General features: G+C 52.5%; 1 protein-coding gene across 4 annotated transcripts in view; it reads right to left on the reverse strand.

Annotated features, from left to right (window-relative positions):
* USH1C (USH1 protein network component harmonin) overlaps nucleotides 1–18454 on the reverse strand; it is a gene marked incomplete at its 3' end in the record, with an annotated part of 45489 nt that extends 27035 nt beyond the window's left edge. For all 4 annotated transcript variants that reach the window (XM_080641229.1, XM_080641228.1, XM_080641227.1 and 1 more), the window contains exons 1-11: nucleotides 18336–18454; nucleotides 10321–10388; nucleotides 8527–8670; nucleotides 8254–8392; nucleotides 4270–4378; nucleotides 4089–4113; nucleotides 3840–3897; nucleotides 3468–3562; nucleotides 1636–1720; nucleotides 475–534; nucleotides 254–310 (exon numbers count right to left, since the gene is read on the reverse strand). In XM_080641229.1, coding sequence (XP_080497355.1) covers nucleotides 254–310; nucleotides 475–534; nucleotides 1636–1720; nucleotides 3468–3562; nucleotides 3840–3897; nucleotides 4089–4113; nucleotides 4270–4378; nucleotides 8254–8392; nucleotides 8527–8670; nucleotides 10321–10388; nucleotides 18336–18371 — 876 coding nt within the window. In that variant the 5' untranslated portion in view covers nucleotides 18372–18454. The remainder of the gene's footprint in view (nucleotides 1–253; nucleotides 311–474; nucleotides 535–1635; nucleotides 1721–3467; nucleotides 3563–3839; nucleotides 3898–4088; nucleotides 4114–4269; nucleotides 4379–8253; nucleotides 8393–8526; nucleotides 8671–10320; nucleotides 10389–18335) is intronic.
* Between the last annotated feature and the right edge of the window lie 896 nt (nucleotides 18455–19350).

The raw sequence follows: 19350 nt of genomic DNA on the forward strand, positions 1-19350 counted from the left end.
CTGGGAAACCTGGGCTCCCACTGCCACAGCCTTGGGGGCCAAGATGAAGGCTGTTTTCTCACTGTGGTTCCTGCTGTCTCTGACCCAAACGTGCCCTGGCTGGGCAGAGACCCTCTCCCTCTGCTCTGTCAGAGCTTCAGGGACCGAGACACCCTTGGCCCTTCTCGGGAGTGTGTGGCAGACCTCAGGGTTCTAAGTGGCTGGGCCTGGAGGTCAGGGGTCTTGGAGGCCCACCAGCTCGCTCTGGACTTACAGCTCCAGCTACGATGGAGATGGTCAGGCTGCGGCTACTCTTCAGCACGTTCACGGCCTGTGGGGACAGGTGGGCAGTCAGTTGAGGCCTGACAGACCAGAGCAGTCCAGGCCTCTAGAGAGCACAGGTTTCAGACACCGTGGCGGGGGGGGGGGGGGGGGGGGGGTGAGACGTGGAGGGCAAAGGTGTATCAGCCAGTAGGTGAAGATCCTGCATCTCACCTCCTTGTGGTCCAGGTTGGAGAAGTCGATGCCGTTGACTTCGACAATCTGGTCCCCTGCCTGGTGGAGAAATGGAGAGGCATCGTTGTGTCTGCACTATCTGTATACTCACTTATCTGAAGGAAAGGTTCACCCTGGGGTTCAAGGGCAGATGTTGGGTTTTCAAGTGACTGCACTTCAGCTCTCCTTCATGAGCAGAGTGTTAAAAAGCTGATGGGGTCCCTCTCAGGGTCCCTTTGCCTCATGTCTTTCATCAGCTACCAAATATTATATTGTTAGAGGGTCATTCCTTTGGCTGAATTTATGACATTTGCTTTAAACACTCAGAAGGTAGACCTAGGAGCCTTTGGACTTCTCATATAGCAGAGGCTGTGCTGAGTCATAACTGGTAGCTAGCATTCATCGGCCCCTTACTATATGCCAGTTCTAAGCATGTGAATTGATTCATTTAATTCACACAATGACTCTAGAACAGGGGTGGGCAAACTTTTTGACTCGAGGGCCACAATGGGTTCTTAAACTGGACCGGAGGGCTGGAACAAAAGCATGAATGGAGTGTTTGTGTGAACTAATATAAATTCAAAGTAAAGGAGCAGAGGGGAGAGCAAGAGAACTGGATAGAACAGCCGGATCCGGCCCGCAGGCCGTAGTTTGCCCAAGGCTGCTCTAGAAGGAAGGCTGTTACCCCATTTTATAGGAGAGAATTCTGATGCACAGAAAGAGGAAGTAATATGCCAAAGTAGAGGTGACAAGTTTTGGCTCTGTAATCAGACCACCTAGGTTTGAATTACAGCTCTACCACTCTAGGTAGCTGATCTTGGAAAAATCACATACTCTGGGTCTCAGTTTTCTCATTTGTAAAATGGGGATGATGACAGTACCTAATTCTCAGAGTTCTCATGAATTTTAAAGGGCTTAGAACACTGTCTGATCCAGTCAACACTCAATGATCATTATTACTACATCTCCAAGCTCAGGACTAAAGGCTCTCAGAGCTGGAGAAGACTGTAGAAAGGGTCAAATGCCACCTCTCTGTGATGCTTCCCTTTGGGAGGTGGGAAGGAATCATCAGCCAGTGACTGCCAAGACAGGGCTGTGTGGGAAGACATATGCCTCCATCACTGTGTGATCACAGTCTGACCCTGGCCCAGGTTCACTCACCTCCAACCCCACCTCAGCAGATAGGGAGCCAGGCTTCACATTACTGATGAAGATGCCTGGTTTCTGGATGGGGCCACTGGAAATGCTGTGGAAGAGATGGGAAATGCAGGTGAGCCTCTGCCTTCAGCGCTTGCTCATTGTCAATGCCATGCTCCCTCTGCCTGTGTCTCCAGGCTTTGGTCCCTCAGGATACAGGTCACCCATGAGCTCAGGACCCAAGGCTCTTCCCTGTCTACCTGTGGCCAGAGCCACAGACAACTACTTGTAACCCCTGCCTCCCCACCCAATCCCTCACCCAATACATCACATGTGCTGTTTCCTTTCCTAGCACTTTCCTATTCATCCCTTAAGGCTCAAATGCTCTCTTCTCTACAAGGCTTTAACTAAACTCCTCTTCTATCCTAAGATTAAGATAGTTGCTCCCTTCTCAGTGCTCCTAAAACACCTACAGCAAGGGAAGCGTTTGCACTATTGTTCTCCCCACCCAGATGTGGCAGACATCACTAATCGATCACAGCACTCTTTCCCACCAAGCCTGGATGCAACCTTAGAGTTCTTTTCAAAACAGTACACCAGGCAGCCACTACTAATTGATTAGAGATAGCACAGGATTGGAAACCTATTTGCCATCCATGATGCAGAATGCAGCTCCATTAGCAACCTTGTCATTCATTCCTGTAACTGTTTATGTAGCTGGATTCGATATTAGGCTGCAATCTCTGAGAAAGGAGGGGCTTTTTATTATTTACTAGAGGCCCAGTGCATGAAAACTCATGCACTGGAGGGGGGGGGGGGTCCCTCAGCCCGTCCTGCCCCCTCTCACAGTCTGGGAGCCCTCAGGGGTGGGAGGCGACCCGGCTATCAGGGGAAGGCGATGCCTCCATCACACCTCTGCTGCTGCCACTGCTGGCAGTGCAAGCCTCGGATGGCCCTGGTTACCTGAGCCTCAGGCGGCCCTGGGCGGCTGAGCAGCCGACATCTGAGGCTTGCTTGTAACTCGGGCCAGCCCTGGGTGGCTGGGGGGCTGAGGGGACTGGGCACCGCCATCTTGTGGCTGTGGGTGCCACCATCTTTGAGGGCATGGCAGTCAATTAGCATATTCCCTCCTTATTGGCTGTGGGTGCCACCATCTTTGTGAGGGTATGATGGTCAATTAGCATATTCCCTCTTTATTAGATAGGATACTTGGCAGAAAAGTATTGAGTAAATGTGAATGAATGGAAACAATAAGACTTAAATAATAATAGCTAATATTTACCAACTGTTTATTACTTGCCAAGCACTAAGCTTGGTACTTCTGTCATCTCATTCCTCCTCACAATGTGGATATTATTATCCCCAATTTATTGAGGGAGAAACTGAGGTTCAGAGTGGTTAAGTAGCTAGTCCAAGGTTCTGGAGCTCATAGGTGGCAGAGAAGGGGCTGACCCCTAGACCTGCGTGCTTACCAAGAATACATCGTGTGATCTAATTCCTATTTGCAATTCCCTGGCTGCCCCTTAAGGAAGCCCACAAGGCAACTGGTAACAAGGGAACAGTGACAGAGACGACCAGCAGGACAGAGGCCTTTACAGTGGCTTGAGGTCCCCCCAGAAGAACATGGTTCCTCTTTGGGCCTCAGTTTCCTCATCTATAAAATGGTCCTGTTAAGAGCTGTCCCCCTGACCTTACAGGCCTGTTGTGAAACTCAGAGGGGAAACCAGGCACCAAGAAGTGTCATCACCAGTGGATAAAAGTTTCCTCAGAAGCAGCAGTGAGAAAAGGGAGAGGCATTAGGGGCCTCCTGGGGTCTGCTGGCCATGAGTGAGCCCCAGGGCATGCCCGCCACCCACCTGCAGCCAAGGCCCCGGGAGCCCACCAGGCTGATGAAGACCTTCTTCTCCCTGTTTTCTCGACTCCCTGGAGAGCCCAGAATGTTCCGCCCGCCCTGGAGAAAAGAGAGTAAGGGTCACGAGGTGTCACATGTGTGCAAATGGCCATTTGAGCTCATAAGCACTACTATTCCCGTGTGAGTCTGATGGCCATTCTGTCCCTGGGGGAAGAGGTCTTATATCTGCTGGGCTTGGCTGAGGGCCCAGCACCCACAGGGGCTTTCTGGATGCACAGGAGCATGTGTGAAGCCCCTGAGGGCACATCCCTAGAGCAAGGCCCCTCCTTGAAGACTATTCCATCCAGACCCCATCACTGGTGGTCCTGGCCCTTACCTCAGATCCTGACACAAACTGATCCACATACTGCCATTTGAGGGGCTCATCAGGAGAGCTGATGGGAAAGGAAATGAGAAGGGGGGGTCATTAGAGATGTTTGAGAGACCAGGCCCTAAGTCCAGATCTGCTCCATCTGGAGTCCCCAGTCACTGCTGGCCCAGGGGCAGTGCTGGCCTGCAGGAAGCCAAACCTCAGGACCCTGAGCCCACAGGGAAGAGTCTGCCTGCAGGGGAGGGTCCTGCTTACCTCTTCACAGGGATCAGGCCGATGTCTGTGGGAGAAAACACGGGGGTTAGGATGGCTCCTCTGCCCTCCCCTCCTGCCCCAGGAGCTGATTCCCTGCTGCCTACCACCCTACTCCACCATCAGCACCACCCTGCCCCCTCCCTCTGCCCCTCCCCCACCCCTGCCCTCTGGCCTCACTCACGTCTCACTTTGATGGACACAGTCTTCTTGGTGCGGATGAGATTGATGACCTCCTCATGGGTGCACGAGGAGATGGAGTACCCATTGATCCGGACAATCTCATCCCCTACCTTGGCCACAGACAGAGGGAACAGGCACAGGTTGAGGGAGCATCGGGTGGCTGGGCAGGTTCACTGCCAGATGCCCCGGGCACGCTCTCCAGGAAAGGGGACGATGGCCTAACTATGTGCCCTAGTGCCTTGTCACAACCAACCCACCCTCCATCAGCCGGAGGGACCCCAAGATGGTGGTACTTCCGAGGAGTCTTTCTGCTGCCCTGTTTCACAGATGGAGAGACCAAGATGGTGGGGGAGGGGCACAGAGAGTGGGTAGCGGAGCTGGGAATAGAATTCAAGGCTCTGTAATCTCACTCTGGCGTCCCTTTCACCCTATTAGGTACTAACAGGTTCCAGAATCCATGCAGAGGGTGACCCTTCACACAGATTCAAGCAGCTCTTCCCACCCCACCCCAAGGAGCAGGCTTCCCTGCAACACCATAACAGAGTTGGGGTGGGGAATTTCCAGGACTCCTGATCCAAGCGCACATCACACACACACACACACACACACACACACACACACACACACACACACACGCACACGATCCCTTTTCCCCCACACTATGGAAACTCAATGGACATTTAATCTGCCACTGCCCTGACTCTGAATTCCCATTCTAGGCTTGAGCAAAGAACAGCAAATGAACAAAAGGCTTTGGCATTGGAAGGCCTGGGTTCAAACCCCTGCTCCTACTCTTATTAGCTGTGTGACCTTGGGCATGTCTATTGAACTTTCTGAACCTGTTTCCCTCATCTGTAAAATGAGGAAATGTGGTTGCTATGAAAATTAAGTGAGTGTGTACATATAAAGTCAGCCAGTGTCTGGCACCACAAATTATTTATTATGGTTGCTATTGCTATTATTAGTTGAACCTGACCTCTAAATATTCTGATCAGATCCCTCTTCTCAGGACTTAGCCCTCCTTATACAAGGACAGACAGGGGGCACTTGGGCCTGCGGGGCCAGCCTGGATACAGATCGGTGGTGAGACTGCCCCCCAGTGGACACTGCCTTGGGCTCCTCCAAGTACCTTGGCCCTGGGGATCAGGCCTGAAGTTGAAGTTCCTGGAAGGAACCTCAGACATCAGTAGAAACTGAGGCCCAGGGAGGTGCTGTTTTGTCCAAGGTCACACAGCCATTAGCCATAAAACAGGGACGGATCCTGGATGCCCCTCTCCAGCCTGAGCCAGCGCAGGTCAGCAGGGGCTTGGCTCACACCACATGTGCTGACCCTTTGGAGACTAGTGGGTACAAGTTGACTCTCGGTGGGGCCTGAGGGCTGGGCGGGCAGACAGTCCAGGAGGGCGTGTCAACTCCTACCTCCTACAGCACCGCCACCGAGTCACCTTCTCACTGTTGCCACCTGAACACTTCCCTTTCACACCCGGACACACACCCTCATCTTCTCAGGGGCCTGAGGGGTGGCAAGGGGTTAAAAAAGGTGCCACGAGGAGGACTCACTGCAGCACTGTCTAGGTTTCTGGGGACATCTCCTATAAGGAGAACAGTTACTAGCTCCTGCACCGACTTTCCACAGCTCTGCGTCTATTACCGGATGAGGAAACAGGCTCAGAGAGGTGAAGCCACTTGCTTAATGTCACCCAGCCAGCAAACAGTGTTGCTGGGATTTGAAGTCAGGTTTCCCTGACAGACCACAAGTGTTGGCTCGTGGGCGTTTGGAGACAGAGAAGCAGGGCACCTGGCCAAGCCTGGTGGCAGTTCCCTGTGTCTTGCCCTCTTTGGATCCTTGCCACCTGTCAGAGCCCTCAAGTCCCACAGGAAAGGCAGGGGTTGCTCTGTCCACTTTATGGCTGGGACCACCACAGATGCAGAATCATTCTCTAGCTCTGGACCATATATCACAGTGGTCGGCAAACTCATTAGTCAACAGAGCCAAATATCAACAGTACAACGGTTGAAATTTCTTTTGAGAGCCAAACTTTTTAAACTTAAACTTCTTCTAACGCCACTTATTCAAAATAGACTCGCCCAGGCCGTGGTATTTTGTGGAAGAGCCACACTCAAGAGTCCAAAGAGCCGCATGTGGCTCGTGAGCCGCAGTTTGCCGACCACTGATATAGCAGGTTGGGCAGCACAGACTGCCCTGCGCAGGGCAAAGGATGTAGGTTCAGACAGGATACACTTTAAAAAACACACACTAAAACATCTCCAGTAGAGGGATAAGAGCAGAGAGATGAGGTTCCAGGGCTAGGTCCTATGGGTGGGTCCAAGCCCCCCAACTCGGGGGCCTAGCCTCACAGGTCAGATCAACAGGACCTTCAGTCCAGCCAGGCTATGCCTGAACATGCCCCTCCCCTGCCTTCCAGAATCTTCCTCCAGCCACATCCAGGAAGGAGATCTCCCCAGAAACATGAACCCAGACAGGTGAATGGATGCAGATGCTTTCTCCAGCTCCTCTGAGTGAAGTGCCCTGTCTTGTTGCTAAAGGGAACCTGCCCAGGACCCCAGGCAGAACGATTCCCACGCAGCCCCCGGCTCAGGTTGCTGGATCAGCTTTCCTCTCCCTCTGGCTCCCGCACGGAGCCCTGCAAAAGGCCCTTTGTGCAAGGACCACAGAGAAATGACGATCTGAGGGGCAGCGGCACAAAGGAGAGATGAGCCCGCCAGCCCGAGAAAGGGTCGATAATGCATGAGCCTGAGAAACAGGCGGGAAGATAAAACTGTTTCATTAAAATGCCCCAAAGCCCCCAGGCATGGAGGCATCGCTGAGAAGTGCTTGTCCTAGAAGGAGAGCTCGCCCTGGAAAAAAGGGGGCCTCCAATGACGCCTGGAGAGGCACTCATTGTGCTTTCTCTCTGGCCGCATTTCTGGGCTGGAAAATGTGCGCACAGGAGAGGAATAATGAAGCGGCTGAAATTTCAGACGCCACCGGCGAGCCGTGAGACAGGGATTTAGAACAAAGCGGTGTCTGTCAGCTCCCAGTTTCCACCTCCCACTCCACGGTGGTGTCTTGTACCCTTCCCCTCAGGCCCCTAAAGCCCCTGGCTTGGCAGCCCGGATTGGGGTGTTGATAACAAACATGCTGGAAGCTCTGGGAGGGAGTGGGAGGGCCTCTTTTATCTGGACATACAAAAACACAGCTCTGGGCTCCGGCAGGAGCGAGCCCTGGAGGTCTGCCCATCTCTGCTCAGACACTGAGGTGCGGGGACCCGAGGGGAGGGGCACCTGGGGTGCTGAAGAGAGATGCCTGGGTTTGGCAGTCAGGAGACCTGGGTTCAAATCCTGGCTCTGCCACTTGCTGGCTGTGACACTAGTCAAGAGTGAGTCGCTATCAGCTCTGGCAACGGGATGATACAGCCAAGGCATATAACGAGGACTGGTTGTGAGCATGTTACCTGGCACATCCTCGGTTTTTATTCAATCTCCCTCTCTGCTTACCTAACAAGCATGGGACCACTTGTGCCAGGCACTGTTATAAGTACTTCATAATATGAATCCTCCTCTTAACAACCCGATGAGGTGGATAGTATCATCATCATCATCATCATTCCCATTTTACAGATGAGGAAACTGAGGCATGGGGTTAAGTGCTTTCACCAGTCACAGTTACAAAGCTAGGACAGTTCGGGTACTACATAGTATTTCCTTTTGCCTTCCAGTAAAAGGCTACATGTCCAAAGCTTCAGGTGTCAGTTCATAACTAGGAAGTAGGGGAGGTGGGGGGAAGAGCAGCAGCAGCTGCAGCAGCATCAGGGGGAGCCATGTTCCCAATGGGACTCAATAAAACAGATAATTGCCTGCAGCCTGAGGGAAATCTATCAGGATGCGGCAGCCTCTTCCTCTCCCAAAGTCTCAGAAAGGTGAGTGGGGGACACACAGCAAGTAAGTGGGGGAGGCAGGAAGCCTGAGGATTCTGCCTGCTCACCTGCAGCCCGACGCTGTCTGCCTGGCCACCTTTGATGAGGTGGGAGATGAAGAGCCCACAGCCGAACTCGAGGCCGCCACGCACGCTGAGGCCCAGGCCTTCGGGGTGCAGACGGTCCAGACGCACCTCTTTCAGCTTCCTGCCGTAGGAGAGGTGGGTGATGGTCCAGCTCTGGCCTGATCACCAGTGCTGCCCATCCACTAGTGAGGGATCCTGTCCATCCCAGGGTGACCTCACCCAGCCATGCCTCTAGCCTGGGGGCTCCCTCCGCACCTGGAGCGTCGGGGGGTCAGCTGGTCGTACTCCACCTGGTGCTTCAGGGGGATCAGGGGTCTGATGGCATCAAACAGTGGCAGGCGGCTGGGCTCATTGATGACCAGCTTCAGGTCTCCCACAAGCACAGCCACGTCCATGGTCCTGCAGAGACAAGGGGGACCTGGAGTCTCAACGATGACCATGACCTCTGAGACCCAAGGATTCCCAGAGAAAGCAGTCCTGGACTGGGTCCCCATCCACTGGGCCCAGGCCTTGGAATTGAGGAGAATCTTGAAGAGCCCAGAGCCCTACCTCCGGGCAAGCTGTCTCAGAGGAACTTTGTTCTCTCATATAAGCATCACACGGAAACCGGTGAGGTAGGGATTATGAACCCATTTTGCAAATGAAATCAAGTCAGGATTCAAACTCCACTCTGCCCAGTTCCGAAGCCCAGGACCTCTCCAGACAGGAAACCTCCTGTGAGATGGTCTCCCACTTCTAACCTGTAGCTAAACTCTGTAAATTCCATCTTCACAATACCTCTCACTCGCCTCCTCTTCACACCGTTCAGACCCTCGGTGTCTCTGGCCTGCCTCTCTCCAGCTGCCTGCCAACTTGCTCACTCTCACGTAGTCTTTTCTAAATGTAAGTCACTCCTCAAAACCCTTCAATGGCTCCGCCCTGCCCAGAGGACACATTCCATTCTCCCTGGCAGCCTCAGGCCTCCCTGACCTTCTCCAGGGACTTGCTCCAGGTTTGGCTGTCTAAGGTCTCCATGAGCTCAGGGCTCTATTCCCCCAGATTACTTGTCACTTCCCAGCTACACCTGTGCTTTCACATCTTCATCTCGGTCTGCTAATGCTGACCCTTCATCCTGGAATGTTGTTCCCTGGTATTTCCACCTACCAAAATCCTTCTTATTCTTACCCTTCAAACCCGCGCTAAAGCCCTAACTGGGTTGGCTCAGTGGATAGAGCGTCAGCCTGTGGAGTGAGGGTCCCAGGTTCGATTCCAGTCAAGGGCATGTACCTTGGTTGTGGGCACATCCCCAATAGGCGGTGTGCAGGAGGCAGCTGATCGATGTTTCTCTCTCATCGATGTTTCTAACTCTCTATCCTTCTCCCTTCCTCTCTGTAAAAAAATCAATAAAATATATTTAAAAAAAAAAAAACAAAAACCTGCGCTAAAGCCTTTTTTGGTCCTTTCCCCCATGGTTAGAAAGGAAAACTCCCTTTCTTCACATCCTGCATTTAATTTTTTTCTACTGCTTTTAATTATATTCAGAACTTATTTTTACTATAACTTATATTAGAGTAGTGTGTGTCCACCTCCCCTCTCCAGGCCATGAGCTAGTTGAGGAAAGAAAGTAGATCTTATTCATTACCAGATTCTGCCTGGTACCCAGCAAGTGGCAGGAGCTTATGAATGTATGCTGAATGAATCAAAAAGCAGGTGGGTCATAAGAGACATCTGATGCAGGTGCTGGGGCCAGCTGGCATGTCCTGTCCTATTCCAGCAGGCACTCTATTGAGCTTATCTGGCTACTTGATGCCCCCTCCCCATCAGATTGTGAGCAAGCTGAGGGCAGCGACCAGTCGGTCATGCTCACACCTGAGTCATGCACAGAGTGTTTGTGTAAATATTTGCTGAGACACGTGAATGATATGTCCATTTCATCCCCAGCATCTGCTCCAACCCTGAGCTCCCCAGGATGGGAAGGGGAGGTCCTCCTGTTATAAAACAACCCATCCGAGGGCTCCCTGCAGACAGAGGTACCCAGGTGCCCACAGAAGCTAGACTCAGCACACTTACTGGTGATACATCCGCAGCACGTCATAGAGGTAGTCCTTCTCGGCATCATTTTCAATCAGAAAATCCACCTGGAAAACCCAAGAGCAGAATTACAGCTGCAGGCCCAGCACCCCCATTGCAGATCCCAGGGAGGGGGAGACCACCACTGGGGACCTCCGCAGCATCAGCTCAGGGCTGGGGTTGTGAGGAGAGGAGGAAAGCCACAGGCCAGGCTGGCCCTCTGACCCCAACACATCACACCTGTGCAGACCACCCAGGCGTGGCCACAGGAGCACTCTGCACATCCAGATGTGGCAGGCTGAGCCTCACCCCAGGTGGGTGTGCACGCATCTGCACATATATGACAGTGATACGCCCCATGACAGCGGTGCTGCAGCTCAGTGTCCAGGGTGACCATGGCAGTGTCGGTTCCTGGTCTTACCTGATAGCGGCTATAGTGCCGGATAACTGCTTTCAGAAAGGATTTGGGCCACTCACTCAGATAGCACATCCCACCAGCTGGGAGCACCCCACCACCGGGTTCTCCTGTGTCATTGATGCCAGGGGCAACTCCACCGTCCCTTCCTGGCCTAAGCTTGGTTGGCCCTGACTTCTGGCCACTCCTTACCCTCCCCAGGTCCCTGAATATTCCCCCTGCTCCCCCCACACACACTAGGGGGAGAGTCAGGTTACTTATTTCATCTTTGCTGACGTCAATGGCTGGGACTACAAGGTCAGGGTCAGGAGCTGTTTCATTAGCACCTCAGTCCCAGGGGATCTGGGGGCTCAGGAGCCTCGAGCTCCACTCCCTGGGACAGCTCAGTGCGAATCTCTACACACTGTATCCTTGGCTCCTCTTCAGCCTGAGGCTGAGTGAGAGGGCAAGGTTAGAGACTGGAGGGACCACTGGGTCCCTCCCTCTTGCAGACTCCAGGTCCAACAACATGGTCCAGGGCCTCAGCTGCAAACCCCTCCCACCTCACCATTGGTCCTCAGAGGAGGGTCAGCACAGCTTTGCCTCTTTCTATGAGTATCTCAGGGGTTCTGGGGTAAGTCTGTCCCAACACCCTGGGCCCCACCCTTTTGGCTTGATTCATCATGAGTGAGAAAACACTCTTTTGAATGACTGAACCACGGATGCTCTGCTCCCCAAGAGGAGCATAAAAATCCCATCTGCTCTGGTTGGAGTAAGGACATTCTGACCAAATGGCTCCTAGCCCCACTCCAGCTGTGGGGGCGCACAAGAGGAAGGTGAGGAGAGAGAATCTCTTGTTGGCTGAGGCCTTAAGGCTGCCGCTCTCTCCCACCCCTTCTTGCAGAAATGCCTCCGCTGTCCTCGGTAGGCAGGCAGTGTTGATGCCCTGGGTGGAAAGTGGGAGTAGAAGACAAAAGCAATTTCCAGTGTTACAGTCTAGGATGCTGTTTTTCTCCTTCCTGGTCAACCACAGATCACCTGGAGATGGTCTTTGTGGAAAAAAAAAAAGCCTGGTCCTGCGGTTCCAGGGTCCCCGACCTTGTTGGCAACCCTCCAATGCTGACCACAGCATCCAGAAATCACATCCTACCGGTCCTCGGAGGCAGCTGCCCAGTTCGGCTCTTTAGCCTGATGTCACCAGTTCGGTCACTCAAATCCTGGCCTTGAGTTCTGCCCGGCCCTCCTTCTCCAGGGTCATCTTCACCATTTCCTAAGTGGGACTTGGATTCACTCATAATGACCCATCTCCCTCTATCATTTCAATGTGTCCATTCAAAACATTATCTACATACCGTAACAGCTGGGGAAACACATCTGGTTTACGTGGAATGCTCTTTAAATACAAATCTAAGTGATCAAGCCACATGGAGGTCCAGTGGCAAACCATCTGGAAAGGTCTCTGCTTCATTATCAGATCACACCCACGTGAAAACACACACTCACACCTCACTCTCTGGGCTTTCAAAGGCACCGAGAAAGACAACTGAGAAGGATGGAACGTTCTCCAGAAGCCTGACACGCAGTAATGTCACCAGCATAATTCAAGTTTCACTTTTTAAATAACTTTTAAAACTCATGTGGTCTATCCCCTCCTCCTGGAGTCTGGGTTCTGGCAAACCCTCCAGGAGGACCAGCCCAGCCCAGTCCCAAGATCAGCTGGGTGGGTTCCTCCCGATACCTTGCACTCAGGTACCAGTGAAGCGCCTGCACTCAGTGGAGTGCACACAGGCAGGCCGTGCTCAGTGCTGTCTACTGAATGGCAAGTGAACTCCAGCTGCTCTAATCTGGAACCTTCCTTCCAACCTCTTGGCCCAGTCCGGGGTGACCACCTCCTCATCTCCTCAGCACACACCTGCCACGGCCTCCTGGATCTTTCTCCTGTTAGCTCAGTTTCAGCTTGACACCAAAGAGTAAGTCCCAGACCCACACAAGATGGACTGTCCTCCCTCCTTCCCTCGAACCCTGCCTTTGCTTAAGGGGAGTGCAAGCCCCTCCTTCCAGAGTCTTTCCTGACCATGCGCAGCCTGGAGCTTTCTCACTAGCCTCCCAGCTGAGCCCCTTCTTGCCTGGCTCCCTCATTCAGGATAGACTCTATTTACTGACTGCTCACCATGTCTGAGGAAGTTTACACGTAATGCCTTTAACCTCCCAACAATGCTCTGAGGTGGATGGACAATATTATCCCCATTTCACAGATGAGTAAACAGAGGCTCAGAGAAGTGGCAGAGCTGAGCCTTCACCCTATGTCTGTTGGCTCCAAAACCTTTGCTTTTTCTAGACCACGATATGGTATCTACTTCCCAGATATAATTTTTTTGTATGCATTTGTCTAATACACATTTATTGATTACCTATTGTGTATAAGACACCATGTCTTCTTTCTCCAACTGTATCTAGAAAGCATTTCCTTTTCTTAGATCCCTTCTTAATGATGGGCACAGAAATCCTAAGGAGCCACCATCTACAAATAACTGTTGGGAGGTCTATTTATCACATCAATCCCCCCACCTCTGTTGACTTTGTGTCTGACCTTGTGTGTGGTCTCCTTCATTCTCTAGCTGATGCTCAACTATTTCTGCGCTGCAGGCCTATATGGCAGGGAGACGTGGGGGTTCAGGCCCCTTGTCTGGGGCACGAGAGGCAAATTCTAGGTGTGACCTTGGGCCCACTGCAGCCTCAACTCCCGGTATTCCTCTGTGTGGTCTGGCCATTCCGGAGAGAGGAAGCATATACCTTCAGCTCATGCAAATTCAACTCCATGTGTGCACCCAGCCAAAGAGGGAAAAAGAGAGCAAGAACAAATTAAATAATGCATATTGTTCCACTCGACCTTGGGCCATGGTGGGGATTAAATGAGTGAATGCATGTTAAGTACTTAGGAGAGTGCCCCGGGCCTCAAAACATGTGCTGAATCTCTTCCTTTGCACCTCCAGACCCACCCGCCAGCCTTCGCCATACGCCTTGTGTCCCAGGAAGCTTTGCCTGAGCTCCCTGCCCTCAGCTCCCTGCTGTGTTCAGCAGTGGGTGGGGAGGGTTGAGGAGAAAGAAAATGGGTTCTGATTCCAGCTCGCACCACGCTGGATCACCTTAAGGCAGGCTCCGCCACCTGAGGCTGCAGATGCTCTCTGGGCCATGGCTGCCCCTGTTTGGGGGACCCTCCCACCCCTCGCCTTCAGGAGTCCTGGCTTCTGGCTGCTGCTCCGCTCAGCCTGTGTTAACAAGCCTTGTTGGCCCATGTGCTCCTGCCCTTCCCTCTATGTGGCCCCTTCATAGCGGCTGTTTTCAGTTTTCCGGTTGGATGGGCCAGCTGCTCCCACCTGATTGGCTGGCCTGAAACATTAGCTGTTATTGATGGTGGTGCCAGCATCATTTCCTCTGTGACCTCTTACTCCACTGCTAAGACTCCTTGGCTCAAATGTCAGCTCTCCTCGGTGCAGCCTTTCTTCGGGCTCCACCACAAAGCCTGTCCTGTTGTTCTCCGCACCCTTTGTTCCCACCCCTGCCCTGGGACCCACCGAGCTGTGCTGTACTTTCTCTCTTACCCTCCCGTGTCCCCACTAATGTGTGTGTGGCCCAGGCACAGGCCTGGGGGAGTGTGGGGAGTGAGGCCAACAAGCTCCTTCCCCATCTAGGTCTGCATCTCTCTGCTTCACCTGAAAAATGGGATTCAAGTACCTGTTTCATAGGATTTCATCCTTCTATGAGGGATTTATAATTTTAAAGTTATTCATGAGTGATTAGTTGTCAAATGCTCAGAACAGTGCTGGGCAAATAGTAAGACTTGGTAAATAAATAAAACTAGGTAAGAATAGATGATACATAGCCTACATTCTCAGCAGCGGGCAGAGAGTGGGCCCTCCATAAATGTCGTCGGGATGAATGGGCCCAGGCACATTCTTCCCAGGCCTTCACAGCTTGCATCCCAGATAGTGCTGGGGTTGCTTGTCTCTTGTTTTATTATCTTTCATCTTTTCAAAAGACTCATATCTTGCCAACTAGTTGGTAGCATTTGACCCAGAGCTTGGCACAGCTGACCATGCTCCCTTCTCCCAGTTCTCCTGCCTTATTTGCTGTTCCTTCTCCTCTAAAGGTTGGGTCTCTCAAGTCTTCTCTCCATCTGCGCTGTCTCCCTAAGTGACCTTGTTGGTCTCGGGCCTTGAACTACCATTCACACCCCCCAAGGACTCATTGAGACTTGTGTCCAGCACAGATCTCTCCTGAGTCTTCACACTCCCACCACTACTGGCCTTCTCACTCACCTCTCCATTGGAAGGTCTAATAGGTATCTCACACTTAAAACATCCAAAATGGAACTCTTCGTTTCCACCATCTCCCACTCTGTCTCTACCAACTTGCTCCTTTTCCCAAAATGTAGATCACCCTTGATGTCTCTCTCCACACCCACAGCCAACCCATCAACAAAGCCCACAGGAATAGCTGGGTCTGACCTCTCCTCACCATAGTCCAAGCCCCTGCCTCCATCCTGGGCTACTGTAGGAGACTCCTAATTGGATTCCTCTTGTGGCCCTCTTAGTCTGCTCTCTACCAGCAGTCAGAGCAATTTCTTTTAGAAAATATTTATTTTAAGTGTCCGGTTTAATGGGTTTCAACAAATTTCTACACTGGTGTGACCACCACCCAAATCATCTCATCATCTCAGAGTTTTCTCTTCCATCAGCCCCGCTCCCATCCCCTTCACATACATGTAATCAGACAGAACATACTTTTGTGTTCTCTGTGTTTCACTCAGCAGAATGTTTCTGAGATTCATCTGTGTCGTTGTGTGTGGTAATAGTGTGCTCCTTCCTATGACTGGGTGATGGTCCACCGTGTAGGTACATTGCAGTTTGTTTATCCATTTCTCATTATGTATGAGTCTTGTGGACATGTATTTTCACTTCCTTGAGTAAACAACTAGTAGTGGAATTGGTGGCTCATATGGTAAATGTATGTTTAACGTTTACAGGAAACTGCCAAGCTACATATTTTACAACATGGTTGTATCCTTGTGTATTCACTGCAGCAGCAACGTATGAGAGCTCTGGCTGTTCCACGTCCTCACCAATACTTGTTATTGACAGTCTTTCCCATGTTAGCCATGCTAGAGGATGTAAAATGTTATCTCATTGTTTACTGTGCATTTCTTATTGACTAATGATGTAGAGCATTTACTTACATGCCTATAGGCCTTTCGTGTAGCTTCTTTTGTGAAGTTTATGTTCAAATCTTAGAGTAATTCCTTTTAAATGTAAATCAGTCATGTCACTCCCCTGCTGGCTTCTCAACACATAACAAATCCCAGAGTCTTGACCATGGCCTACCAGGCCCACTCCCCCCGCCCCCCACCACCTCTGATCCATCTCCCACCACTCTCTGAATTCATCTCAGAATTCCATAACCTCACCTCATAACCGAGAAGACTGACACTTGGTGGATGACGTGGCTTATGAGTTGACAGGGTTGCAATTTGAACCTAATTCTGTGCAACCCCAGATAATAGACAACAGCAGTGAACATTTGGAGGCCTCACTAAGTGCCAGGGTCGGGTTAAGCTCCTTGCTCATGTGTAGCTCTCCTCCAGCACTCACAGTAACCTTACTAGTTAAATATTATTGCTATCCTCATTTAATCAGAGAACGGAGGCACAGAGAGGTTAATAGCTGGTTCAAGGTCACATAGCACTGTCCAGGACAACACACTACTCTAAGGCACTATGGGTTTAGATTACAAATCATTCCCAGTGGGTCAATTAGCTGTGAAACACTAAGGAGGAACATCCAGAAAGCAATCGACAGCAAGTAGTTGATTTCACCCTCTATACCTGTGAGCCCCTCTCTATCCTCAGCTGCTTCTTCCTTTCTCCCTATTCCTTCCTAAATGATCTCCAGCCTGGGAGGGGAAGGCTGCAGCTGCCTCCCAAGCTGCAGGGCACAAAGTCCAGCCCAGGCCTTGCCCAGCATGGTGCCTGCCCCGCCTTCACTCACAGGGGCATTAATGGGTAATGACTTGTGATGAGGAAGAGCAGGGCGGGGCGGGGAAACACAGAGGCCTGAGGCCCTTTGGAGCCCTCGGGGCCTGGTGAAGAGGATCAGGGGCTAACCCAGGGGCTGACGCAGACACTTGGGGCCCCCCAGTTAATTCTCTGAAAAGAGGTGAAGACTAGTACCCACCAGGGAGAAGGCAAAAGAGGGCCGGCCTTACCTTCAGCCCAGGGGCAGGAAAGTGAAACTCAAGCCTGAGCCTTGGGGTGGGGGACTTGAGGTTGTGATCCTTTAACGTGGGTTGTCTGAAATCTACACTCACCAGACGTCCTTGCTGCTGAAATTTCTCCCCTCACGTCCCTTTGCAAGAGGGTACACCAGTGAACACTGCCTCACACTCCCCCAGCTATCTCTCACCCATTGTTAGGAAACTTCTGCCAGTATGAGTTGCCCGCTTTGTGCCCCAGCAAACCTTGATCAACCCCCCCAATCCCCGCTCAGCAGCCCAGCTGCAGGTAATTATTCGTGTAGGGTCGTTCTGCCTCCCACGCACACAGCCAACAGTTTGAGGGCAGAGAGTGGGTCTGGCACAGAATGGGTGCTCAAGACATGTTTATGAAGTGAATGACTGACCCCTGGCTCCTGGCGCTCAGCCCCTGTGGCCCTGCACTGGCTGGCTCCTTGGCTCCCCTGGGCCTCCCTGTGGGAGAGAGGGGTTAAGTACCCTGATCTTGCCTATCTGAGCTCTACCCCTCAGGCCTCAGAAGAGGGTAGGCTTGGTGTACAGACAGGACCCCTCTGGGCTCTGGGAGGGCGAAAGAGCATACAGTTGTGAGTCCCTCAGGTGGGGCCTGTGGGTAGCTCCAGGCACCCTTGGTTTCACCCTCGGGCTCTGAGGCATCCTAAGGCCTGGTGGGGAGGTCCCCTGGCTCTCCTGAATGGTCCTCTCTGGTCTCAGGGACCCAGCGGCTCGGGCACAGCTCTGGAAACTGTTCTGGAAATTCCCTGGGTGAAATCTAGCAGCTTTCAGTGATGGTCCGGACTCCCCACCACGAATGAGGCCCTAGTGGGACCCACAGGGGGAGATGTGGCTTTGGGAAAGGGTCTGGCTGACTCTCTGGACCACCTCCCTTCTTCCCACTGCCCCGGGGCCAGCACCAGTTCCTCAACAGCTTCTCTTCTTGGGGACCTAAGAAATGCCCTTAAGCAGGGAAGGGGGTGGCTCCCTGAAGCGTTTTGAGGTCAAAATACAGAGAGAGACATGCAGTTCCCTCTCAGACACTGCCCCCACCCTCTCCACATGCTCCAACCTAGCTGGGGCACTAGGAGCTGGGGGATTTGCCCACTTTGTCCCGTCTCAGGCCAGGGCTGGAAGGAATTCCAACTCCAAACAAGTCCCAGCCCATGGAGGACAGAGGGATAAGGGACAAAGATCAGATCTGTAGTTCCTACACCGGAGCCCTAGGCCTGCTCCCTCATTTTACTGGCATCATCAGGGATCCCAGGCTTCCCAGAGCCCTCAGGTCCCACTGGAAAAGGGAGGAGTCCGGGGCGCTTGGGGCGCCCTTAGCAGCTCTGACCTTGTGCCGGAATTCTCGGGCCACCTTCCGGTCCATGGTTGGGGCAGATCGCTCCTTGTCTCTGCACAATTCGCTCCTCCGGGTGCCAGGCTGCCGGCGACAGTGACCGTCAGGGCCTGGGAGCGGTGGGGGCGGGGCCTGGCCGGTGGAGGCGGGGGCGGGGCCGGGCGGCTGGGAGAGGGAGACACCTGTCTGCACCTCGTCGCCGCTCTTTGCTCTCTGATGCGCCCTGGGAGCTAGTGGGCTGCAGCGTGTGTATGTGGTGGTGGGTGGGTGGCTGACGCTATTCCAGTCCCCTTGGAACGACCCTCCAGATGCACACACTTGAAGGAGAGGATCTGTGGAGACTGAGGAGGAGGTTTGGGACTTTTTTTTTTTTTTTTTTTTTTTTTTTTGCGGGGGCAGTAATGCAGAGGTCCTGAGACTCAAACATAGGTGGATAGGGAGCGGGGTAATCTAGTCAGAATTCTCTGGGTACACAAATAGAGGCTCGTGCGCCCTCATGAGCCTGTCTGTCACCCCTTGCCCCGTGTCTCACCTTCAGCATGCATTCCATAATGGCCTCCTTCACGGGCTTTTACAACTAGGAAGAAATCTTTGATCTGAATTCCTTGGGCCTGGGTCTTAGTGTGGCTCACAGAGGCCAGAACCAGTGGATGGAAATGCCCCTCCTCCACCAATTCCCTTCCCACCTCCCCTAGCCCACTCCCTCCAAACACACCCGCACACACATTCACTGAAGCATGGAAGGGCCTAGCAATGACAAGGATTTATGGCTGACCTTTACCCATGTCTGAGACCCCACCTGGTTCATGTGATTCAATTCAACCAGAGTTTGCTCAACTTCAGGTCTAGTGCTGGGTACAAAGACTGATGAACCCAGCCTGGGGCAGACTGAGAGGAAAGAGGGGGCCAGGAAAGGGGTAATAAAACAGGTGTGAGTGGGGAGAGTGGGGACTTTTCATTATGGAGCTTGTGCCTGGGTGGGGTCCTGCACTGTTGGCACCACACTGGG

This window comes from Plecotus auritus (genome assembly GCF_963455305.1).
Source record: "Plecotus auritus genome assembly, chromosome: 9".
In the NCBI taxonomy this organism is placed as follows: Eukaryota; Metazoa; Chordata; class Mammalia; order Chiroptera; family Vespertilionidae; genus Plecotus; species Plecotus auritus.